Source organism: Moschus berezovskii, chromosome 15 (assembly GCF_049115385.1).
Source record: "Moschus berezovskii isolate FMDL1 chromosome 15, NW_MosBer_1.0, whole genome shotgun sequence".
Taxonomy (NCBI): domain Eukaryota; kingdom Metazoa; phylum Chordata; class Mammalia; order Artiodactyla; family Moschidae; genus Moschus; species Moschus berezovskii.
Window position 1 is genome coordinate 64,145,134 of NC_142474.1, and position 23,271 is coordinate 64,168,404.

Genomic DNA, 23,271 nt, shown 5'->3' on the forward strand with positions numbered 1-23,271 from the left:
TTGCATCTAGTACCCAAAGAGAGCTGTATTCCTCTCAACTTCATTTAAATGTGTTTATAATATTTAATATATCAGAGATGACTTTCAATCAGTGATTCAACCCATAAAGGTATAGCTGGGCATAAAATAACTCACACTAAAGTGATCTCTTGAGAGCCCCTTGGATGGCAAGGAGATCCAACCAGTCCATTCTAAAGGAGATCAGTCCTGGGTGTTCATTGGAAGGAATGATGCTAAAGCTGAAACTCCAATACTTTGGCCACCTCATGCAAAGAGTTGACTCACTGGAAAAGACTCTGATGCTGGGAGGGATTGGGGGCAGGAGGAGAAGGGGACGACAGAGAATGAGATGGCTGGATGGCATCACCAACTTGATGGACATGAGTCTGAGTGAACTCCAGGAGTTGGTGATGGACAGGGAGGCCTGGAGTGCTGCAATTCATGGGGTTGCAAAGAGTTGGACACGATTGAGTGATTGAACTGAACTGAAAGTGATCTAGAAATGTTAAAAAGAGTAGAAAATCAATGAATAATAAAAACATTAATTTCTTATTGTCATTTTTTGTTTTCTTATTAGTTCAACCAACACATTTAGCTTATTACAGATTAAAAGAACCTTTTAATAATACTATGCTTATATTTAAAACAATTAAGAAAAATGAAAGTATGACCCTGCTAAATGAATTCCTGTGAGTCCTTGATAATCACCTAATTCCATATTTTAGTTTCCACCAGAGTGGGATAATTAAGAGAATTCTAATTAACCACTAAGAAATAAACATGTAAAATCAATGCAGAATGTTCCCCAAGTGCAAAGCACAACAGATTAAAACAGAAAAGAATAGATTACAATACTTGGAAAGTATAATAAAATGCACTAGCATGTTGTAAGCGAAAAAACAATCTAAGTGATTTTATTTTATTTTTTTGGTAGAGGGCTTGAGAAAAAGCAACAACCAAAAATATTGCTCCTTGGAAGGAAAGTTATGACCAACCTTGATAGTATATTAAAAAACAGAGACATTACTTTGCCGACCAAGGTCCGTCTAGTCAAGGCAATGGTTTTTCCCGTGGTCATGTATGGATGTGAGAGTTGGACTGTGAAGAAAGCTGATTGCCGAAGAATTGATGCTTTTGAACTGTGGTGTTGGAGAAGACTCTTGAGAGTCCCTTATACTGCAGGGAGATCCAACCAGTCCATTCTAAAGGAGATCAATCCTGGATGTTCATTGGAGGGACTGATGCTAAAGCTGAAACTCCAATACTTTGGCCACCTCATGAGACGAGTTGACTCACTGGAAAAGACTCTGATGCTGGGAAAGGTTGGGGGCAGGAGGAGAAGGGGACGACAGAGAATGAGATGGCTGGATGGCATCACCGACTCTGTGGACATGAGTTTGAGTGTACTCCGGGAGTTGGTGATGGACAGGGAGGCCTGGCGTGCTGTGATTCATGGGGTCGCGGAGAGTCGGACACGACTGAGCGACTGAACTGAACTGAACTGAACTGAAAGTTAGAAAAAAATCTGAATGGTGATGAAGTAGTGTGTTCAAGAATATTTAAATATAAGCTTTAAAATGTAAAGATGGAAAACAGAATAAAATGTATTTATCTAACCTCTGGTGTTGCTTAAGCTATACAACAAAGGCACATGTATAAAACAAAACCTTCATTAAATTAGGTTAAATGAATTGGACAAGGATGGTTTCATCAAAAGTTCCCTAGTGGTTCTGAAAGTAGAGAATCTGCCTGCCATACAGGAGACTTAGGTTCAATTCCTGGGTCAGGAAGATCCCCTGGAGAAGGGAGTGACTACCCACTCCAGTATTCTTGCCTGGAGAATCCCATGGACAGAGGAGCCTGGTGGGCTACAGTCCATAGGGTCGCAAAAAGTAGGACATGACTGAGCAACTAACACTTTTCACTTCATCATCAACAACACACACACACACACACAAACAGTAAAAGCAAGAAAAACATATTTACAGTATATCTTATAAAAGAATGTTTATATAATTAGTGAAGAAAGAACATGTCCAAATCAATGCAAGAAGCAAACAGCTCAAAACAAATTTTTGATAAGCAAAGGAATGGGCAAATCTCAAAAGAAGAAATGTGAATGACCAATAACAGGCATTTTAGTAAAAAAAAAAAAGTGCATTATTAAGTACAGATGTAGATACATCATTTCACCTACTAAATTAGGAAAAAATTCTTTACAGAAATTTAATGAAAACCAGTGGGCAATGAGGATTTAAAGATATAGATAGTTTACCTAAGCTAAAAAGAGAAAGCAATCTTGATGGAAAAGGTAGGAGATTAGGAAAGGTTTAATGTGTTGAGTTATGGAGACAAGGGAAATATGGCCAAAGACTGAGAAGAACTGGGCAATAAGGAACCTTAACAGATAGCATGAGAAGAAACAGAGCAAACAATGAAGTGTTCCCAGTGGAAATTTGCATTTTATTAATCATTCTTATTGACAATATATATTAAGTTCATCATTCTGTACACACTTAGGCTGGGATATTGCCTATAGGAACTTGTAGTAGGCTAGTCATTCTCTAAACAAATGTCCATTCCCTTCCTCTTCCTTAGTTTTCAATAAACATATTTCCTAACTTTCCGTATGATTTGACTATGAAACAAAATTTTGACTAAGTAGCTATAAGTGGAATTTTGAGACATCAGCTTCAAGAAAACTTTTTAAAGAACAGTTGGTATGTGCTTTTTGTCTTCCACCTTATTTTTTTCTTGCCAGCTGGGGGGGAGATATTACAAGTGGAGCTAAAGCACTCATCCTGAACTACCATCTCCCTCCTGAACTACCATCTCCCTGCCAATACCTCATACAGCTATCTCCCCTTTATTTCTATGGCAATACTCTAGCTAATTACTTTTCACCTATGCCATCAGACTAGCCATCCATTGGAATAAGTAACTCATCTGTGTACTTATTTGTGGAGGCTTGTATTCATATTTGTTGAATAAATACTATTCTAAGAATACATGATCAATGAGCCAAGAGTGGACCTGTTTACCCCACTCCCTTCATCTGATGACTCTCCATCATTCACCTGGCCACATGGTTACCAAAGTGGGGGCTCAGTAGGCATGTTTGCACATGTCTCTGACATCAGATTAGTTAACTGGTCTGAAGACGGCTATTTGACCCAAGATAGGTCAGTTGGAGTCACCTACCAGAGAACTAAGAAATGTAATTAATGGGTTTCTGCAATGCTGTTTTGAGGCTCTTGAATCCTGTGGTGTAGTAACATTTTTTGCCATATATGGTGAAGCAAAGAAAGCTGGTTCCACAGTAGAAGAGCCCAAAACAGACACACAGAGGGAAGCAAAGAGGCACAGAAAATTACAGTTCAATTTCCCTCTTTCCAATCCTTGGTTTTAGAATCTTCCTGAAGCTGGACTGCTCTCCTGAGCTTGGGTTTCCTGAGATTCCTTGTATCCTTAAATAAACTCTTTATGTTTGATGTTTTTGGCGATTAAACTAGACCTGATTAACCTAGAGACTTCTCAGAAATTATTATGAGGATGTATAAAGACTGACAGCCCAAGGAATAAATGAGTGGAAAGAAATTCAAACCACACTTGTTTTTCCACTGAACTCCTTCCTGACCATTTAATCAACAATTTAAAACTGTATTTCCCAACTCCTCTGAGGCAACTTTCCAAACAATTTGTTTGACTCATTTTGCTCAAATCCCTCAAGAACCTCTTCTGTATTAAATATCCTATTCCTGTCTTAAAAGACATTATGTATACACTGGGTCTGGTTTCACCATGCCACCCACGATGCTAGGTGTTCAAAAACATATTAGCTTCCTTTCACTGTCTTGATGATCATGTATGCAATGCAGGTTTCTGTAAAATAATGGTTTGTATGCAGCTAAGCAATGAAGGAATTAAATCAATACAGCACAGAATTTGTATGGATTCCTACATTATTTTTCCCTCCATGATAATGTCTTCTGCAGAGAAGGCATAGTGGAAGAGAGGGAAGTACTCTACCACAGCTCAGCCAGAGAGCAACAGAAAAATACAGGGCTGTTAAGTATGCGCCTCATCCCGTGTTTCTGTGCTCTGTTTCTCCACACGCTCGTTTGTTTTCTTTTGTCACTTTCTCATGCCTCCATAATTCAAAAGCCTTAACTCTTTTTCACACCACCCATTCATCAAGATTCCTTGCATCCTACCCCACACACCTTTTTAGGGAAAGTAGCACATTTGCTGAAAAGTTCCTCTATTAGGATTTTTAAAATGTCTTAAACTGTGCCTGTATTTTTACTATGGTTGCTATTTATACTAGCACTGTATAACTTAGTTATCTATGCTTATAGTGGCTTGTCCCAATCCTGTTTTCCCATAAGCCCTTTTGTATGATTATCCAAATTATGAGGTTTTTGCATAAACTCATGCTTGCCTCTGCGTATATGTATGTATGCATGCATGTATGTGTGTGTGTATTTCATCAAATAGACAAAAAATTAGTTTCTGGTCCTGGCCTAATATTTGTACATGTGCAAACACCTATGGATTTTGTTGAAACCTATTATGTTTGAGCTAACTGGATACAAATTTGAGTTCCACATCTACTTATTTTGTATACACTTCTATCTTGCATATCCTATATAAATACATTTGTTTCAGGATTGAAGACTTTACCTTTCAACTGTGTAATGGAAATTAAATATATATATATATATATATACACACACATATATATCAGTGTAAAATGGAAGTTTCATAAACATTAATATGTATTTTGATTAGAAATTAGCAAAAATACAATTCAGTAAAAATTGAAATGCCATACTATCACAAATTCTCTAAGCAATGGTCTTACTGACCTAATAGATATTAAGTGGGGAAATGTTCATTGTAACTGAAACAAATTCTAATTAGACATTGCATGAATTAAGGAAAATGTTAGTATTCAGATCTACAGTAGTCTTCATTTGAACTTATGGATATTTCAAGGGTTATTGAAGGCTTACTAAAATGTATGTTGAAGTAATTACATTTTCTTAATATTATGAACAAACCAAGTTATATTATTGTGCTTGATTATAATCAGTACAATCACATTAATTATAATATTCAGTCGATCATGATGATATGATTACATCTTTAAATGTAGACTTTTTTGACACTGAAGTGCTAATTTTATCAAATGTATTAAAAGATAAATTAAGATTTGATACTTTCTAGGTACATAATAAATGGTTGACTTGAATGCAACATTAAAGTAATTAGATCCATTCATGGCTTTTATTTTTTAATTTAAAATAGCTGATTAAAGATATATTAAACTCAATTACTTAATCCTATTGTCTAAAACATGGGCATGGAATCAGGAATAAGAATCTACTCCCTGGATTTTACAAGAAGCAAATAAGTTGGCTCTCAGTTAATGAAGACTAATGTTGTTGGTTGACTATAACAAGGAGACTTCTCCCCTGAAGCCTGGCTCAAATTAATTCAACCAGTGAGGCAAAGTGAGCGTACTGCTGTCAATGACCGGAAGGAGAGGGTTGATGACAAGGAGTCTCTCCACCTCTTGGTTTTGAACTTTGCTTAGTTTCAACTTAATTTTCTGACCACCCTCCTCATAAGACTGGAGCCAGGAATGCTGTGGATACTCTTTCTTAACATATTTAAAGTTTTAGTATAGGAACAGTAAATATATTTTTTACAGAATAGCCCTAATGTAAAAAAATATTACTGAATTTAACCCAGGAAAATGCATGATGTGTTCATTAGATTTGATTAGATTATATGACACTTAAAAAATAATCTCCATATCTCAAAAATATAATTTTTTTTTGGTCACTTTGCTATCTAGCTCTATAACAAGTTGGAAGTAGGGATTTTTCTCTGCAAACTCAAGGGGACCAGGCAGATGTACACACGTTGCCTGGAAAATGAGGCATCCTCAACCACAGCAGCAGAAGGAGACCAGGTGGGCTGTGCAACAGCTGGGAAATGCTTCAGCCTGGAAATGACATTTCACGTCCTCACAGCACTCTGGCCACATCTTTTTTACATGGACCTACCTATCTAAAAGAGTTGACTCACTGGAAAAAACTCTGATGCTGGGAGGGATTGGGGGCAGGAGGAGAAGGGGATGACAGAGAATGAGATGGCTGGATGGCATCACCGACTTGATGGACATGAGTTTGAGTGAACTCTGGGAGTTGGTGTTGGACAGGGAGGCCTAGCGTGCTGTGATTCATGGGGTCGCAAAGAGTCGGACACGACTGAGCAACTGAATGGAACTGAACTGAACTGAACCAATCTGAAAGGTTCTGGGACACTCAGGGGAGAAAATGGATATATTGAAACAGTAAATATCTCTAATGTACAATGGTAGGTTTAAAAATTTTGTAGTATTTGTTCATAAATCAATGAATTGAGATCACCATTCTTCCCTTTTGATAAATAAACATTTTTGAATCAATAGTTGCCTTTCTTTGAAAAGTCAAAATGTTTAATTTCTGAACAATGTATATAGTGTATACTTAGTAAAATATACATCTATGGATGGATGGATATCTTATTGATATGTAAGTTGGGAGAGGAATATAATCAGGATATATATTAATTACAACAAAATTTTTTAAGTATGACCTTGATACTTTTTTGTTAACCCATAAAAGATATTTGCAGAATGTAAAGTAGTTACTTCAAGTAAGGCTACTTTTTCATAGTCTTTTTCAGAACAACTTGAGAATCACTGGACATTTCACCAGCCAACAGACAAAGTTCAATATAAAGTATCAGGTTTAATTTAAAGATATGAATTGACTCTGACACACAGAATATGTTTAACAAATTATATCAATTCTTGGAAGAAATTTTTAGCTTTATGCACAAAAGGTGCATTGCAGTTTAAGAATACCTAAAATAAGAACAGTCGTATATAATCAGATAAAGAAACTGTTGTGAATTCAATCTCATTCAAGTCCTATAACATTTGTTCACAATGTGTGTTTCCCTCTCTCATCTTACTGAAAAATATTCTGAATCCAAAATTAAACAAGAGTGTAACAATGAAGACCGGTTGAACATTAAATTTTAAAAAAAACAGGATTGATAATGTTGAAAATATTTCAAGTGTGACTAAAACACACCACTGTTAGGAGTACAAGTGAAATGTCTGATACTGCCTTTCTTCCAAGAGCATTTGAAATTATTGACAAACTAGATGTGGCAGGTGTTGCACGACTGCTTTTACTCCAGAGTATTCATCATGATTTTAATAGTACTCTATGCTGTTACGGTTCAGTATGGCTGTTTCTGTGCCATTAAGCATCAGTAAAGAAATCAAGCTGGTTGGGATTATTTAGTGTAACCTCTGGATTCCTCAATTTTCCAGAGTTGCAGTGATGATTAAATTAAACATGATGGTGAGGATTTCAATGATAATCATGTCTAACATTTACTGAGTAGTTACCACAAAGAGTTACTGTTCAAAGCTCCTAGCACATATTAACTTGCTAAATCCTCACAAATTGCCCTATAAAGTAGGTCCGATTTTCATTGCCATAAAAAACTGAGGTAAAGAGTTGATAAGTGCTTATTCAAGGTCACACAGCAACTAAGTGGCAGAGACTGAATTTAGACCTAGGAAGGCTGACTCCAGAGTCTGCTCGCTTACCCTCTGGCTGTGAGATGATCCTAGCACAAAGCAGCTGGGGACAAAGCTCTGAACCCTGAGGGTCACTGCCGTCTTCCCACACTTCCTTCTGCTTCAGGAATGCATTCCCTCCCAGTGAGTCTGCCTTATTGTGCCTGCGGCCTGGAGTGCTTTTCCCCAGAGTGTTGGTGTGATTGCCTTTTTTTTTTTTTTTTAATATTTGGCCATGTGGTGAGGCATGGTTTCCTGACCAGGGATTGAACCCATGGCCCCTGCATTTGAAATAGAGTCTTAACCACTGGGCCACCAGGGAAATCCCATGTGGTTGCCTCTTAGTACATTCAAGCCTTTGCCAACATCTGTAATTTTCAGAGATTACTTTGACTACTCTAATCTGGGTAATAATTCTCCAACACTTTCTCCCTATACCAGTCATAGTACCCAGTACTACATGACACAACATTACATATTTCTTTGCTTATTGTCTGCTTTTGCCAGTAGACTATAACTCAATGAAGGCTCTGTTCTGATTTTTCAAATATAAAAACATTTGAATAAATGTTTTTTATTAATCCATCTGTCTGTCCATCTATTGATCCATCCACCCATTCATCCATCCACTGATTCATTCATCTTTTATGTACTCTTACATTATAAAGCACTACATATTACTTAACCATTAGTTATTAAAAATAAGTCACTTTTAATTATTTCACTATGGTGAGATATTTAATATTTTTTTCTACTGACTATCATCTTCCTTTTTTTCCCTTTTCTGACATTTACTATAAGAGAAAATTACTTGGAACACTCCTGTGTTGAGCAGAAATACAGTTTTTCAGATTAACTAAGTGAAGAAGCGAAGTTTTAAAGTCACTCCACAGGGTAGTGTGTATAGATTTATGTAAATGTGAACTCTATATAGAGCAATCGCTGTTTTGTGATCTCCCAAGTTCAATTTGAATTCTGAGTGAGGTTCACTGAAATCATTATCATCAAACCACTGTTTTTCACTCCAAATCAATTACTGCTTACAGGACACTGAGGAGTCATACATACAGTGTTTAAGGGGGAAAACAAAAGGTATGAGAGTCATTATAATCTTTTTTAGGTGATGTGTGAAGACAATGTACTAGATATCTGATATTATAATGATGCTGTCTTCTCTTACTTTCTCCCCAAAGGTGTTTCCTTCCTTTCACATTTAGGATTATTTGGGGGAGCATGAGGTGTTTTCCTCCATATGAATTAAGAGAGAGACAGTGTAGCTACTGGGCTCCTGTCTACTTAGAAGACTTTATTGACTTCTGGAAGCATTTTCAATCCCTGAATTATTTCCTTCTTTTCCTTCAATGGAAAACTGGTCATCATTCAATTGGATCTTCTAGATTTTTCAGTGGAAAAGGCAACATTTTATACTGTTACTGGCTCCTAGCCCAAGGTCCTGGGTTTACCAGTGTCTTAGAGACTGCTCACAGAGCAGTGCTGGCAGCAGAAGACACAGGAGGGGCACACAGGGAAGGGGAGGAAATGCCGGGCATCAAGAAAGGGGCACTGAAAGGGGAAATGGAAAATCAGGAAAGCCAAACACTGTGAGCCACAGGCATTTCAGCCCTGCTTCAAAAAGACGCACATAGTTCATTGCAGTTTTCTGTAGCCTAGTAGCTGACGGACTGAACATGGGAATGGACAGAACCAGCTTTTAAGCGTTGATACAGAAAGTGTTGTGCCTAGAACAATGTCAAGCTTTTTGTCATTGTTGTTCATCTATACTTGTAACCAACAAATATTCAGTGCTTTTTATGTCCCACATATTCTTCAAAGAATTTGTTTCAAGTAAATGATTTAATCCTTGTAAGAGCTCTTTGAGATGGAAGCAGTATTCCTATCATTTTCTGGCTGAGGAAAAGAATACAAAGGAAGATTATGAAACTTGCCTAAAACCACAGAGTAGATAACAAGTGGTCAAACTAGGATTTGCACCTAGCGTTCTTACTGCAAAACTGACATAACTGATATTTAGTATTAATGGTCAGCTCAATAAGTATCAATGTGCATAATAAATGATTTTACTTAATAAATAATATTGATCCAAAATTAAGTGAATTGCCACTTTTATAAGTTACACTGATGGAATATTTCTTTTGTCACTATATGAATCCCCTTCCTATTTTTCTGTATTATAGAATGATGGTTGTGTTTTACAAGATTTTTGTACAAATAATTTCTAAATCAATTTGAATTTAAAAAGATAAAATTTCAAATTCATTAACAGTCATTTTTTAAAAAATGAATAAGTTACTAGGTTCTATATTAGCTTGTCCAAAACAGAGGTGTGCTTTTTAATGTCCTTGCACACAGCAAAGATAGACCTATTCTTTTATTTTTCTGTTTAAAAATAAATACAGTAATTTTGACAGTTAATTGAAGGTAGCGCCATGATGTGTTCTGAATGCAAAGAAATAATGGGTATATATCAAGCTTTATGTTGGCCATGTACAAAATATTACTTAGTAAACCAAGTTATGTGTTTTTGAATGGAAGGTAAAAAGTAGACATGAAGCTGAAATAGTTTTCTTATCTGCAGGTAAAGTAGATAGCCATCAAATATATCTCATCTATAGCCTCTACTTTCTCCCCTTTCACTCTTAATCAATTTAAAACTTTGTTCCCATTAATTTTGAAATTTTAAAAATATGCATAGATTCCAGAGTTTTCAAAAAGTCCTAGAAAAATCTCTGAGACACTCTGTTACGACTCTAGGAAGAATTATAAGTCTATATACTCTACATACATGTATGAAAAAATAATGATGTGCTTGTCAAAATTTTCTGGATCTATGTCCCTACAGCTCTTTGATGTTAGTCTTTTCTGTTCCTCATCGTTCCCTGTTCAATTTTGACTTCACTCCCAGTGTTTTTGCTTGTTCATTTTTTGTTTTGTGTTTGAATGTGGGCTGCTGTCCTGAAAGGGAATCCTGGTGGATCAATTTTGAGTGTTCCTGGGGTTTAGACTGCTCCAGCCCCACAGACTTAACCACAGATCCCTTGGTCCCAATGACTCTAAAAGTAGGTGAAATCTCTCCCAGGTTTGGCTGCCATTTTAAAACCATGTGACTGCATCTTCAAGTGAGTATCTGTTGGCCATCTTGTGATTCTCCTGGCTTCTCTCTCATACACATAAACACGATACAGATCTGTGGCTGTTGGCAGTTTCTCCTCAGTAGCTTATATATTGGGTTACTTAGGAATGCATTTTCACTTACGTTGCTGCATGTGTTTTCTATAGCTTATAGACTGCCAACTAGGCTTTGACTATTTCTTTTTTAATTTTAAAAATTATAGTTGATGTACAATATTATATAAATTACAGGTGTACAATATAGTGCCTCATCATTTTAAAAGGTTATTTTACTCCACTTATACATTACTTTGCCAACAAAGGTCTGTCTAGTCAAGGCTATGGTTTTTTCCGTGGTCATGTATGGATGTGAGAGTTGGACTGTGAAGAAAGCTGATCGCCAAAGAATTGATGCTTTTGAACTGTGGTGTTGGAGAAGACTCTTGAGAGTCCCTTGGACTGCAAGGAGATCCAACCAGTCCATTCTAAAGGAGATCAATCCTGGGTGTTCATTGGAAGGACTGATGCTGAAGCTGAAACCCCAATACTTTGGCCACCTCATGCGACGAGCTGACTCACTGGAAAAGAGTCTGATGCTAGGAAGGATTGGGGGCAGGAGGAGAAGGGGACGACAGAGAATGAGGTGGCTGGATGGCATCAACCGACTTGATGGACATGAGTTTGAGTGAACTCCGGGAGTTGGTGATAGACAGGGAGGCCTGGCGTGCTGTGATTCATGGGGTCACAAAGAGTCAGACATGACTGAGCGACTGAACTGAACTGAACTGGTACTTATTATAAAATATTGGCTATAGTCCCCAGTTCTGTTTTATGTGAGAATTTGGGAAACGTTCAAAAACTGTTCACCACCACCACCATTTTTCCAGAATATTTTCTGAATTCTTTTTTATTTTTAATAGCTTTTGATAAATAATTTATAATTTAGATACCACTATGTCCACCCATATAAAGTTTACAACTTTATGGTTTTAGTGTATTTATGGAATTGTTCATCATCTCATAAAGAAACCCTATATTTATCAGCAGTCACTCCCCCACCCCATATTCTTGAGCCCTAAGTAGCCAGTAATCTGTTTTCTGTCTCTATAAACCTCCTATTCTGGGCATTTCACATAAATGGCATCATACAGTATGTGTTCTATTATAACTGGCAGAAAATGATAAGATAAATGAATATTAAGTCATTTTTTAAGTTATTCATCTCAAATGGGAATCAGTTCCATGACAGATTTTATGGTGACCTATTTTCATAGGATGAAGCTGGTTTCTTAATAGAGCAATAAAGTACCATTTAAAAATACGACACGGTTAATATTAATGATGATGGGTAAAACAATACAGTGCAATACATAAATTTTTTACTATGTGTCAAGAGTATTCTAAGCAATTTCTGTACAGTAACATAGTATTCACAGAAATCTATGACGGAAGTGCTATTATTATTGTACCCATTTTATTGATGAGGAAACTGAGGAAAAGTGAAATAAGCTCACCTAAGTCAGCCAGTGGCAGAGCCAGGTTCCACACCCAGGTAGTGTGACTCCACTCCTTGTTCCTAACCACCTTCTACACTGTCTCTCTGATGTTTTTTCAGATATCATTCTCTTCTAAATTAGCAAGAGCAGAACACAACCTAGACCACCTTATACACATTGGCTTCTTGTTATTGATTATTCACAGCACTGCTGTCTTATTGGCATACAATTTAAAACTAAGAAGATCAAAAAAATTACTGCTTTTTTAAAGTTCCAGACATATGCAACAGCCTGGCTATTTAAAAAATGGTTACGTCTTCCTAAAATATCTTTGACATACAATTGACCATATTCACTACAATTAACCAAAATTGCCTCTTTATTTATGACATAGAAAGACTTAAAAGTACTATATCACTAAATTATAAGATAATAAAGTATTAGGTGAATGAATGTTCAATTGACTTGAATGCATTATAATCATGTAAATTTTCACAGGACTTTAAGAGAAGAACAAAAAGAACTTCAACATAAAACTTGGCAAAACTGGAATAATAACTCTCAAATTTTTTTTCTGCACTGAATCCACCTATCCAAGAATCATTCTGCTTCCCTGGAGAGGAAAAGAATCTCTCCTGTTTAATAAAAAGCTTCTTTCTAAAAATCTTAGATAAAGCTCTGAAGAATTTTTCCTTTTGAACTTGCCAGAATCACTTATAAATTGAGTAACAAACTATAATGGAAATTTAACATATTACTAGGAAGTTACTAGAAAAGCATTAAATAAGCACATTCTAACTTCACGACTGAGCAACTGACCTGAACTGAACTGAACTTCTAAGATACCTTTTCATGATTATATTTTCAGATCCCATTTTCTGTGGTCCAGGAATCCTCTTCCAAACACCTCCACACCCAAACCCTGTTTTCAGATTCTCTGCTCCCTAGATTATCTAGGGTGCATACATTCTGCTTTTATGTAATATATATATGTGTGTGTGTGTGTATATGTATACATTTATCTGGGTCAGCTGCCTTTGCTGGAAACACAGCAGAGGGGTGGGGGATTCAGAAAAAGACTGACATCTAAGCAGAAGGCTTTTCATAAAGAAAGCAAATGCTCTAACAGCACCAAAAACCAAAGTCATATCTTCAAAATGTCTCAGTGAAGTGATATTTTAATATGAAAGCAGCAATGGAATTAAGCAGCACTCAGGTTTAGCTCTTCAGTCCCGGGGCTTGCCTCCAAGGGAACCAGCATAGGAAACCGCAGAAGGCTTATCTTTCATGGGCAGGACATATCACACTGTACTATTTTGTAAATCAGATGGAATAACTTCTCAGAAAGAAACTTTGAAGTTGTGAAACTGTACAAATATATTTATAATTATTTTTGACATTTTCTCGGTAGTTCTATACAGAGAATCTAAGTGTAATTATACCTCAGATTTAGAAGCGTGATAAATGATAACATATTTTTCAAATTCTGTTCACTGGCTAGAGTAGCCTTTTTCATGCCTAAGTATAGCTCTCAGTTCAAGTTCTGCTTCAATTATGCCTGCTGCTGCTACTGCTGCTAAGTCACTTCAGTCGTGTCAGACTCTGTGCGACCCCATAGACGGCAGCCCACCTGGCTCCCCCATCCCTGGGATTCTCCAGGCAAGATCCCTGAAGTGGGTTGCCATTTCCTTCTCCAATGCATGAAAGTGAAAAGTGAAAGTGAAGTCGCTCAGTCATGTCCGACCCTCAGTGACCCCAAGGACTGCAGCCTTCCAGGCTCCTCTGTCCATGGGATTTTCCAGGCAAGAGTACTGGAGTGGGGTGCCATTGCCTTCTCCGGAATTATGCCTAGCTGTATATATTTCTTATATAGACACTAACTTCCTATTTTCTAACCCTTTCTACTGGTTCATTTAAAATTAATTACATAAATGTATGTGAACATTAGGCTTATGGTTTAAATTGTGCTGAAAAATAAATTCAAAGAAAAACACTACTACATGTTAGAAAAAGATGATAACAGAAGGAAGAGAGGAATTATCTTTATAATCAAAGGATGGAGAAACTATTATCCCTTAACATGGAACTGTAATTTCAACCATCATAAAATCATCTCTTTCAATTGATTTTTATGTACATACAAAATATGTAACTGCAGAACATTTTATAAATATGAAGCAAAGATAAATGGCTAGGTTTTATGTGTGCTCCCAAACAGCAGAGCCTTCAAGAAACTTACCAGTCATGCAGTTTTCAAATTCAATGTCATCAATTGCAGCTCCTCCTCCCAGATCCCGTGTACGGAGACCTTGAAATATGACTTTGAAATTCCTTAACTTTCCTAGAAGGATGACAGCTTTTTGCCAGTGATCACCAGAGTTCTGCTTGTTTTCTTCCCATACTTTTGATAGTCCTTTCTCTGTCTAAAAATAAAGAAGTTTGCATTAGGCAAATAATTTAACACAAAAGAAGGAAAAACACCGATTATTTAGAACATAAGCATTTGACCAGTGAAAACTGATTAAAAAGCTGATAATAGTCATGGTATACTTTACCCCGTTGAAACAGAGGCCCATTAATCTACTAAGTATTCCCAAAAGAAATATGAGCAAGACTTGTAAATTTGTTTCAATATTTTCGGAGACATCATTATTAGCAAGTGAATACTCAATTAAATCCACTTCTTGCTTGAATGCGAAGTTCTCAATGGATAGTTGATGCAGTCTGAACGGTTTACTGAAGCCCTGGTTTTACTGCTCTAGGTACCCTTCCCGCCAACATTCTATGCTCATTCTTTACTCACTGATAATGTATTGAGTTGGCCAAAAAGTTCATTATAGTTTTTCCGTAACGTCTTATGAAAAACCCAAATGAAATTTTTTGTCCAACCCAATACCTTTCTTTACAGATCTGAAATAACTCACAGACCGGAAATAAGGAAAGAGAAAAGAGAGAAGAAAGGAGGAACAGGTGGGAGAAATCACAGATCCCTGATAGATATAAGACATTGTGAAATGAATGGAAAGCGATCACTTCTAAGATGGTATTTCAAAAATTCTATTAGATGATTGTATGATTTTGGCTATTTATAAAATTCTACTATGATTATTCCATGAGGCTTAACAGTATTTTAGAGCAAATTCTTCAAACTGTAAAGGAGAAATTAATCCTCTAAGAAACATTTAAATATCTCCCCTCAAGACAAATGTTTCCTTGACCAAGAGAATATAAAGAAACGACAAGGGACTAAAAATAACTGCACCAATGCACAGGTGGAGTAAATTATGAATAAGCTACAAAAAGACTAAAACCCAACTGCCACTTCTGAGGTGCCAGGAGCAAAAGCAGGGACGGTGACGGTTCATGATTCCTGCTCAACAGTATCACCAATGGGGTGAGCAGACCACCCACGCCATTCCCAAGCAAAGGAAACTGGCACTTGATTTTGCTCCCTGATGCTGTAGCACGAGTTCCAGTGAAATCTTGGTCGAATTTCTTGTTTGCCCTCTTATCAATTTCTATTGATTAAAAAGTTTAAGAACCCAAATTAGCAATACTCTGAATGTCAAAGTTTGGTCTGCTATCAGTACAATATTCTAATAGATGAATAATCCAAGTATAACATGACATGATAGGACAAGACATAATGTGACATATTGCATAATCTTAACAATAACAACAGCAAAAAAAAAAATGATACTAACAGTAAAACAGAATGTAAGTTAGTTGAGCACAAGGACAAGGCTTAAACTGTATGTGTTGCTCTTTGCTATTCTGGGCGTAGTCCTTATTGGGAATTTGAGGTTAACAAATCATAACAATGGATATATAGCAAAGAAAAAGGGAAAAATATATATAATTATGTTTATGTCCCCAAAATTAATATTTAAGGGTCCAGTATTGTGTTTTTATGACAAATTCACAAGTAAATTTGGTCACTGAAACTTATAATCAAAAAGATGGGATAGAGGAGAATATTCAATGGAGTGGCATCTAGAAAATCAAATATGTTCCAACTGATTTATAGCATATAACTCAAACACATATTTTACAGATTTTTTTAAAAAAATATTGACTGAACAAAAAAAGAAATGCTTGAAGAGGAGATCCAATGGAGTTACACATTCATAGTCTCACCCGTTTGGGAAACTAATATTAATAAATGAGTTTGACGCCTCATTCTGTTGAGGGAGGCACAGATCAATCAGTCAAGCAGCTCTTCTGGGGAATTACAGAGGGAAAGTGGAACTCTGTATTAGTTACTCTAAAATTAACTTTGTAAAACAGCTAACAGTACACAGATAGATCTTTCAACATCCTCCCCAAAATAACAAACAAATTTTTACACCCAGAGACTCCTGCATTGAAGGGGATGGGAAATTCACACCTAATTAATGGAAATTCATATCTTTCTAATGATTAAGGAAGAGAAGCTTTTTCAAGGTTAATCTGTGACTATCACCAATGTCTTAGTGATTTAGAATCAAAGGAATGATTAGTTAAATTAAAGATTAAAGTAGAAGGTGTTTGACACTTAACAGCAGAACATGCATAGATAATAATTCTGTTTTAATTTGCAAACTTAATTCGAGCTCAGTGCTCAGTCATGTCCGACTCTTTTGGACCCCATGGACTGTAGACAGCCAGGCTCATCTGTCCATGAAACCAGGTAAGAACACTGGAATGGGTTGCCATTTCCTCCTCCAGGGGAATCTTCCCAACCCAGGGATTGAACCACATCTTCTGTGTCTCCTGCACTGGCAGGCAGATTCTTTCCCACCGAGCCACCTGGGAATATATTGCTAATTTGTCCTGTTAGTTTCAGAAGTTTATAGAACCACTTATATACTATGCCAGTCACCAAAAGGGTGTTCCAACAAATGCCAACAAAGAAGGCTGTGTGATCACTTTAACCAATAAAATGCACATCATTTCTTTACTCTGACAGCAGGCCTTCTAATAAATGAGATTTAATTAATATACTTGTTCTCATTTTATACGATAGGAAAAGAAAATGAGGGCTAATGGACTGACCTGATGATAGGTTATTGTAGTATAAAATTTTAATATATTTGCTCTCATTCAACTCTGGATACAACATATCAAATCATGTCCCCTTAATTATCAAAAGCAGCCATTCAAATGTGCAATGGAGATTTATTTATTTATTGACTTATTCAGACAGTCCTCCATTTATTCAGCAAACAGTTAATGCTCATACAGTTGCCATATATGACATCAGACATCAGGAATAAGGAGGTCAAAAGAAAGGGGGAACCTACCCTATAATGGTAATAATGTAATGGAGGTGAGCCATAAAAAACTTATTAATATAAAACTACTCTGGAAACATAAAACAGAACTTTTAAAACATTTAATATACACAATTAAAAATATATAAATATATATATTTATATAAGATATATATCTTTTATGTAACTAAAAGTAACTAAAAATTATCAAGTCAAATTTGAAAAAGTCAGAAAAAATAAGAACTATGAAAATTACTTGACCTTTCTTCATTTTTAAGATAATAGAGCATAGCTTCCAAATATTCCAATTAAACTTTCTGTGCTTGGCATGTAATGAATTATTTCTGCTATTAATACTTTTTGAAACTTCAGCAATTTTTTAAACTTAAAATATGCTTAAATAAACATAGTGCTTACAAAAGATTAAGCACATAAAGGATACAAGCCCATTGAGCACATAAAGGGTAAAAAATAGGCATTGTGATACAGGAATAATTCTGAACCAAAAACAACAACAACAAAGTCATTTAATACATGTCTGGCCCTAATTACTGGCACTGCAGCTGAGTTTTGTCTTTTGACTCTAGACAAGACTAAAATATTGATTAATGATGCCATGTAGGATTAAAATCTTTCATAGCCATAATAGAATATTTTTATATATCTTTTTTTAAATGGAAATGAATAGGTACGATTTAGAATAGTATCTGTATTTAGCAGATAAATATTGGGCTGGCCAAAAAATTCATTCAGATTTCTGTGTAAGCTCTTATGAAAAAACCCAACTGAACTTTTTGACCAACCCAATATATATAATTCTCTAAATCATCCAAATAATGAGTTTTAAAAAACTAAATATTAGAAATTCATATTCTTAATATTCCAAACATTTTCAAATGTTTAAAATTTATATATCAGCTCAGTTCAGTTCAGTCGTTCAGTTGTGTCCGACTCTTTGCGACCCCATGAATCACAGCACGCCAGGCCTCCCTGTCCATCACCAACTCCCGGAGTTCACTCAAACTCATGTCCATCAAGTCGGTGATGCCATCCAGCCATCTCATTCTCTGTCGTCCCCTTCTCCTCCCGCCCCCAATCCCTCCCAGCATCAGAGTCTTTTCCAGTGAGTCAACTCGTCACATGAGGTGGCCAAAGTATTGGAGTTTCAGCTTTAGCATCAGTCCTTCCAATGAACACCCAGGATTGATCTCCTTTAGAATTGCCTTGTTGGATCTCCTTGCAGTCCAAGGGACTCTCAAGAGTCTTCTCCAGCACCATAGTTCAAAAGCATTAATTCTTCGGCAATCAGCTTTCTTCACAGTCCAACTCTCAAAAGTGCATAAAACCTTTTCCACAGAAATATCTTGCAAATGCCTGTTATACTGGGAGTAAAATCTGTAACCAGTGGCTCTTATATTTACAAGAGGATTTATGTCCTAACAAAATGATATTGAAGTTTAGATTTACTGAACAGTCATGTGTGGTTTTAGACATATATTCATTGAAAACATTTTAAACAGTATGTCCTCATGTTTTGTAGAATAATGTTTCTTTAAATTCAAAACATTTATTTCTTGATAACCTTCTTTAAAATTTTAGGCAACTAACATGGGACTCAGGCAAAGTAGGCAGTTTAATGCAAAGTATCAAGATGAAGCTTCTCTGGTGGCTCAGAGGTTAAAGCGTCTGCCTGGAATACGGATACCCGGGTTCTATCCCTGGGTTGGGAAGATCCCCTGGAGAAGGAAATGGCAACCCACTCCAGTACTCTTGCCTGGAGAATCCCATGGAGGGAGGGGCCTGGTAGGCTACAGTCCTCGGGGTTGCAAAGAGTCAGACACGACTGAGAGACTTCACTCACTACACTATATAATTTCTTGCAATCACTTTTTTTTTCCTTTTTACCATTCTGATCTGTTTCTCAGGGATTCCAGAATCACAACCTCATTTACACTGTACAAAATAGAAAGTTCAGTTTCTCTTTCAGTCACACACACACACAAATCTGATATATATATATGTATAAACACACCCATATATATTTTTTCCTAAAAATAAGCAACTGTCTTTTTCTCTTCAAATGTCACCTTGAGAAGCATTCATAGGACCTTCGGGGTGGGTTTCATTCTCACTCAAATCACATCACCCTGCTTTAATGTTTATAGCACTCTCACTTCTCATTTTCCAATATTATCTTATATTTTAATTATTTCAGTAATTCTTCACTGTCTGTCTTTCCCACTACAATTTAAAGTCTATGAGGACAAGAGCTTTCTCTGTCATATTAACCTCTAGATCTCCCATGCCTAAGACAGAGTTGTGGAGGAGCCTGGTAGGCTGTAGTCCATGGGGTCATGAAGAGTCGGATACGACTGAGCAGCTTCACTTTCACTTTTCACTTTCATGCATTGGAGAAGGAAATGGCAACCCACTCCAGTGTTCTTGCCTGGAGAATAACAGAGATGGCGGAGCCTGGTGGGCTACCGTCTATGGGGTCGCACAGAGTTGGATACGACTGAAGTGACTTAGCAGTAGCAGCAGCAGGCACTAAAAAAGCATCTTTTTAATCAATGAATACATATTTAATTCAAACTGGTGAAATAATATGCTGCATAAAATTGTTAGTACTGGCTGAAAATAGGTTCAGTGCCTCTTTATAAAAAGTCTACTGGATTTCAGATTCTCTGAAAAGGTAAAAGCTAGTTTTAATGGGTTTAAATTGCAGAGCTTGTCATAATAAACATTTAAAAATTGACTAACAGATAAATTCTCTCAACAGTGAGTCAGTACACTCATAGAGATAATTTCCTGAGACTTACTATCGTTATTTTAACTCTTAGGTGATACAAAATGGAGGAGGAATTATTTATAACAAGGACTAGGCTATGGAGCTGATTGTTCTTAAAAAGTTACATTCAGAATGATTCTTGCAAGGTCCTTACTCACTTAAAAGAAAGGGCTGACTAACCCAATTAAAATTCCCAATCTATGATATCAAGGTGATATCCTCCTTAGTGGTTGACGGCTTGTTTCTACTGTCTTTCACACTACATTTGGTTCCTAAAGGAGAAAAACGTTCACATGGGTGAACATAGAAGAACAATGGGGAAAAAAATAAAAATGAGGAGTCTTTAGGAAGCATCTGACAGGAAGAATAATAAGAGGAGGCAGCAGGTCTGAGGCAGAATGTCAGTCATGAATGATTGTATCTGTCCCTTGGCACGCTGCCGTTCACCAGGGTTGATAACCACTCGATGCGAACAAAAGAACAGCATTTTATGACAAAATCATTGGACATAACTCAGCTCCCTGTCTTCCTCCAGGGGTGGGAAATAATGAGAGAGAAAATAAAACAAATATATGTGTGTGAAACAGCATATGTGTACAAAGGAATGACAAACTTCAAGCTAAGATCCTTGCATAAATTTTTCTTCCAAAGGAGATACAGGTATATAATGTTTATAAGATGCGAATAATGGTCTTTCAGGAAAGTATTAAAAAAGTAAAAGTCTCAATTTAAATTCTCTGAAAATCAATCCTAATAGCAAGCCCAAAATTATAGGTATAAAGGTATTACTACCTAGAGAAGTACATATTATGTGTATATAAAGAGTGAGAAAATTTTCTGACTTTAATAAATCATTGAATTCACCAAAACAGTAATGCTGTTTGTATTCAACAAACAAGTTAAATATATCACACTTTTACACTCAAAATATATTACTAAAATAAAAAGTGCACTTCAAAAAAAATTATAAACCTAAAATCTGACTATAAGATGAAAAAAGAATACTAGGATGAGAATTAAGTCAATCACAAAAGAATAAGTCTAGTCATTAAATCACTTATATAGGAATTAAGCAGGAAAAACAATGGTTGATTAAAGATTAGGACCCCAATATGATAAAATGAGGAGAAGGCAATGGCACCCGACTCCAGTACTCTTGCCTGGAAAATCCCATGGATGGAGGAGCCTGGTAGGCTGCAGTCCATAGGATCACAAAGAGTCGGACACGACTGAGCGGCTTTACTTTCACTTTTCACACTCATGCATTGGAGAAGGAAATGGCAACCCACTCCAGGGTTCTTGCCTGGAGAATCCCAGGGACAGGGGAGTCTGGTGGGCTGAAGCTATGCGGTTGCACACAGTCGGACACGACTGAAGTAACTTAGCAGCATCAGCAGCATGATAAAATGAATTTATCAGTTTTCTACTTACTTAACTCATATATTAAGTCTAGATCAGACATTCTTCTAATTGCTGATAAAATGTTATAATTATAAGAAGCACAACCTAATATTCAGCTTGCTTTACAAAATCTCAAAGCAGGTATGTGCTCACGACATTGCAATATTCTCTACTTCAAGTAATGAAGGAAATGAACATCTATGATTCACATGAATGTTAAATTATAATTTAAATCAATTATTTTTAGGTTCTTGTATATGTTGTTAATTGAGATGGGTGTCAAGAAGAAAAATAAGAAGCTGTTATTATTTAAGGGACTCACAAATAAATAGAAACAAAAACACCATGTGCTATTTAGCTTGAGTGTGAGCAAATTCCATTATATTACAGAAAAATAATACAGTACTTAAGTGTAGTTGCAGTAAGATGAAGGATCTGTGTGAAATTAGGAAGGTGTCGTAAAGAGTATAGTATTTGTATTGGGCTTTGAAACTGCACAGAATATCACCAAGGGCATAAAGTATATGAGGACATTCCACATAAAGAAAATCACATAATTGCAGGCAGTAGGCTACGGAAGTATTGAAATATTTTGGGAACCTTGAATAGTCTAATGTGGATTAGAATATCAAAAGTATAATAAAGACTGAGGATGCACATCTCAGATATAGAGACGAAGACCATTCAATGGAAAGTATCTTTAATGTCATTGTGAAGGTTTAAGACTCAATCCTATAGCCAATATAAAGCCACCTACAACTTTTAAATAAGGGAGTAACATGACCTGATCTGCTTTAGAAAGATCTGTTCTTTAGTAGAAAGAGCAGTAGACAGTGTGCAGGGTAGATTCATGGCAACTAATACTGGAGCTTTAGAGGAAAGAAAAAGATGTGATATGCAAGTGTTTTGCGACAGGACATGTGTCACCAAAAGGTGTGACATGTAGAGGGCAAAGTCTGCGGCATCTAGGAGTAGACATTACTGTGGAATGAATGGGAGGCTTAAGGGACTGCACTGAAAAATCTAGTTGAAACTATAATTCAGACTCCTAATGGAAGTGATCAATATAAGTATTAATACATGGTTTCCTCAGTAGTCCAAAAGCATGAACTAGACTTAGAGCAAATTCATGTAAAGAAATGTTTTTTGGAGTTGTTGCCAAGCTGGGAGTTCACAGAGAAGGAAAAAGAGGATATAGGCAAACATATGCTTGTGTATTTTATAAAGAAAGAATACCTTTGATGAAATTAACAAAAAGTGTAGCCTACAGTGAGAATCAGGTAAAACTTCTAGAGACTATTCATCCACTCTCCTCCTAATCACCAGCATTTATCTCCCAAAGACTCTCTCCCTACCCCAAGAAGACATGAAGGTAGTAATAGAAAGTGATATTAGGTCAAACTGTTCTTTATTCTGTCCACAAGATGGGGACATTGACCTAGAACAGTTGACACTGGTCAGAGCTTCTGGACAGATGATGAGAAAGAGGTCAAGTCTTTATAGCTCCTGGTGTTAAAGGTACCCAGGTGGTGCAGTGGTGAAAAATCTGCTTGTGAA

General features: G+C 36.4%; 1 protein-coding gene across 2 annotated transcripts in view; it reads right to left on the reverse strand.

The window, feature by feature from the left end:
- The window catches only part of MALRD1 (MAM and LDL receptor class A domain containing 1), a 596,047-nt gene that overhangs the window by 234,355 nt on the left and 338,421 nt on the right, over positions 1–23,271 (reverse strand). For both annotated transcript variants that reach the window (XM_088844424.1, XM_055428153.2), the window contains one exon: positions 14,513–14,696. In XM_088844424.1, the coding sequence (XP_088700550.1) occupies positions 14,513–14,696 (184 nt within the window). The remainder of the gene's footprint in view (positions 1–14,512; positions 14,697–23,271) is intronic.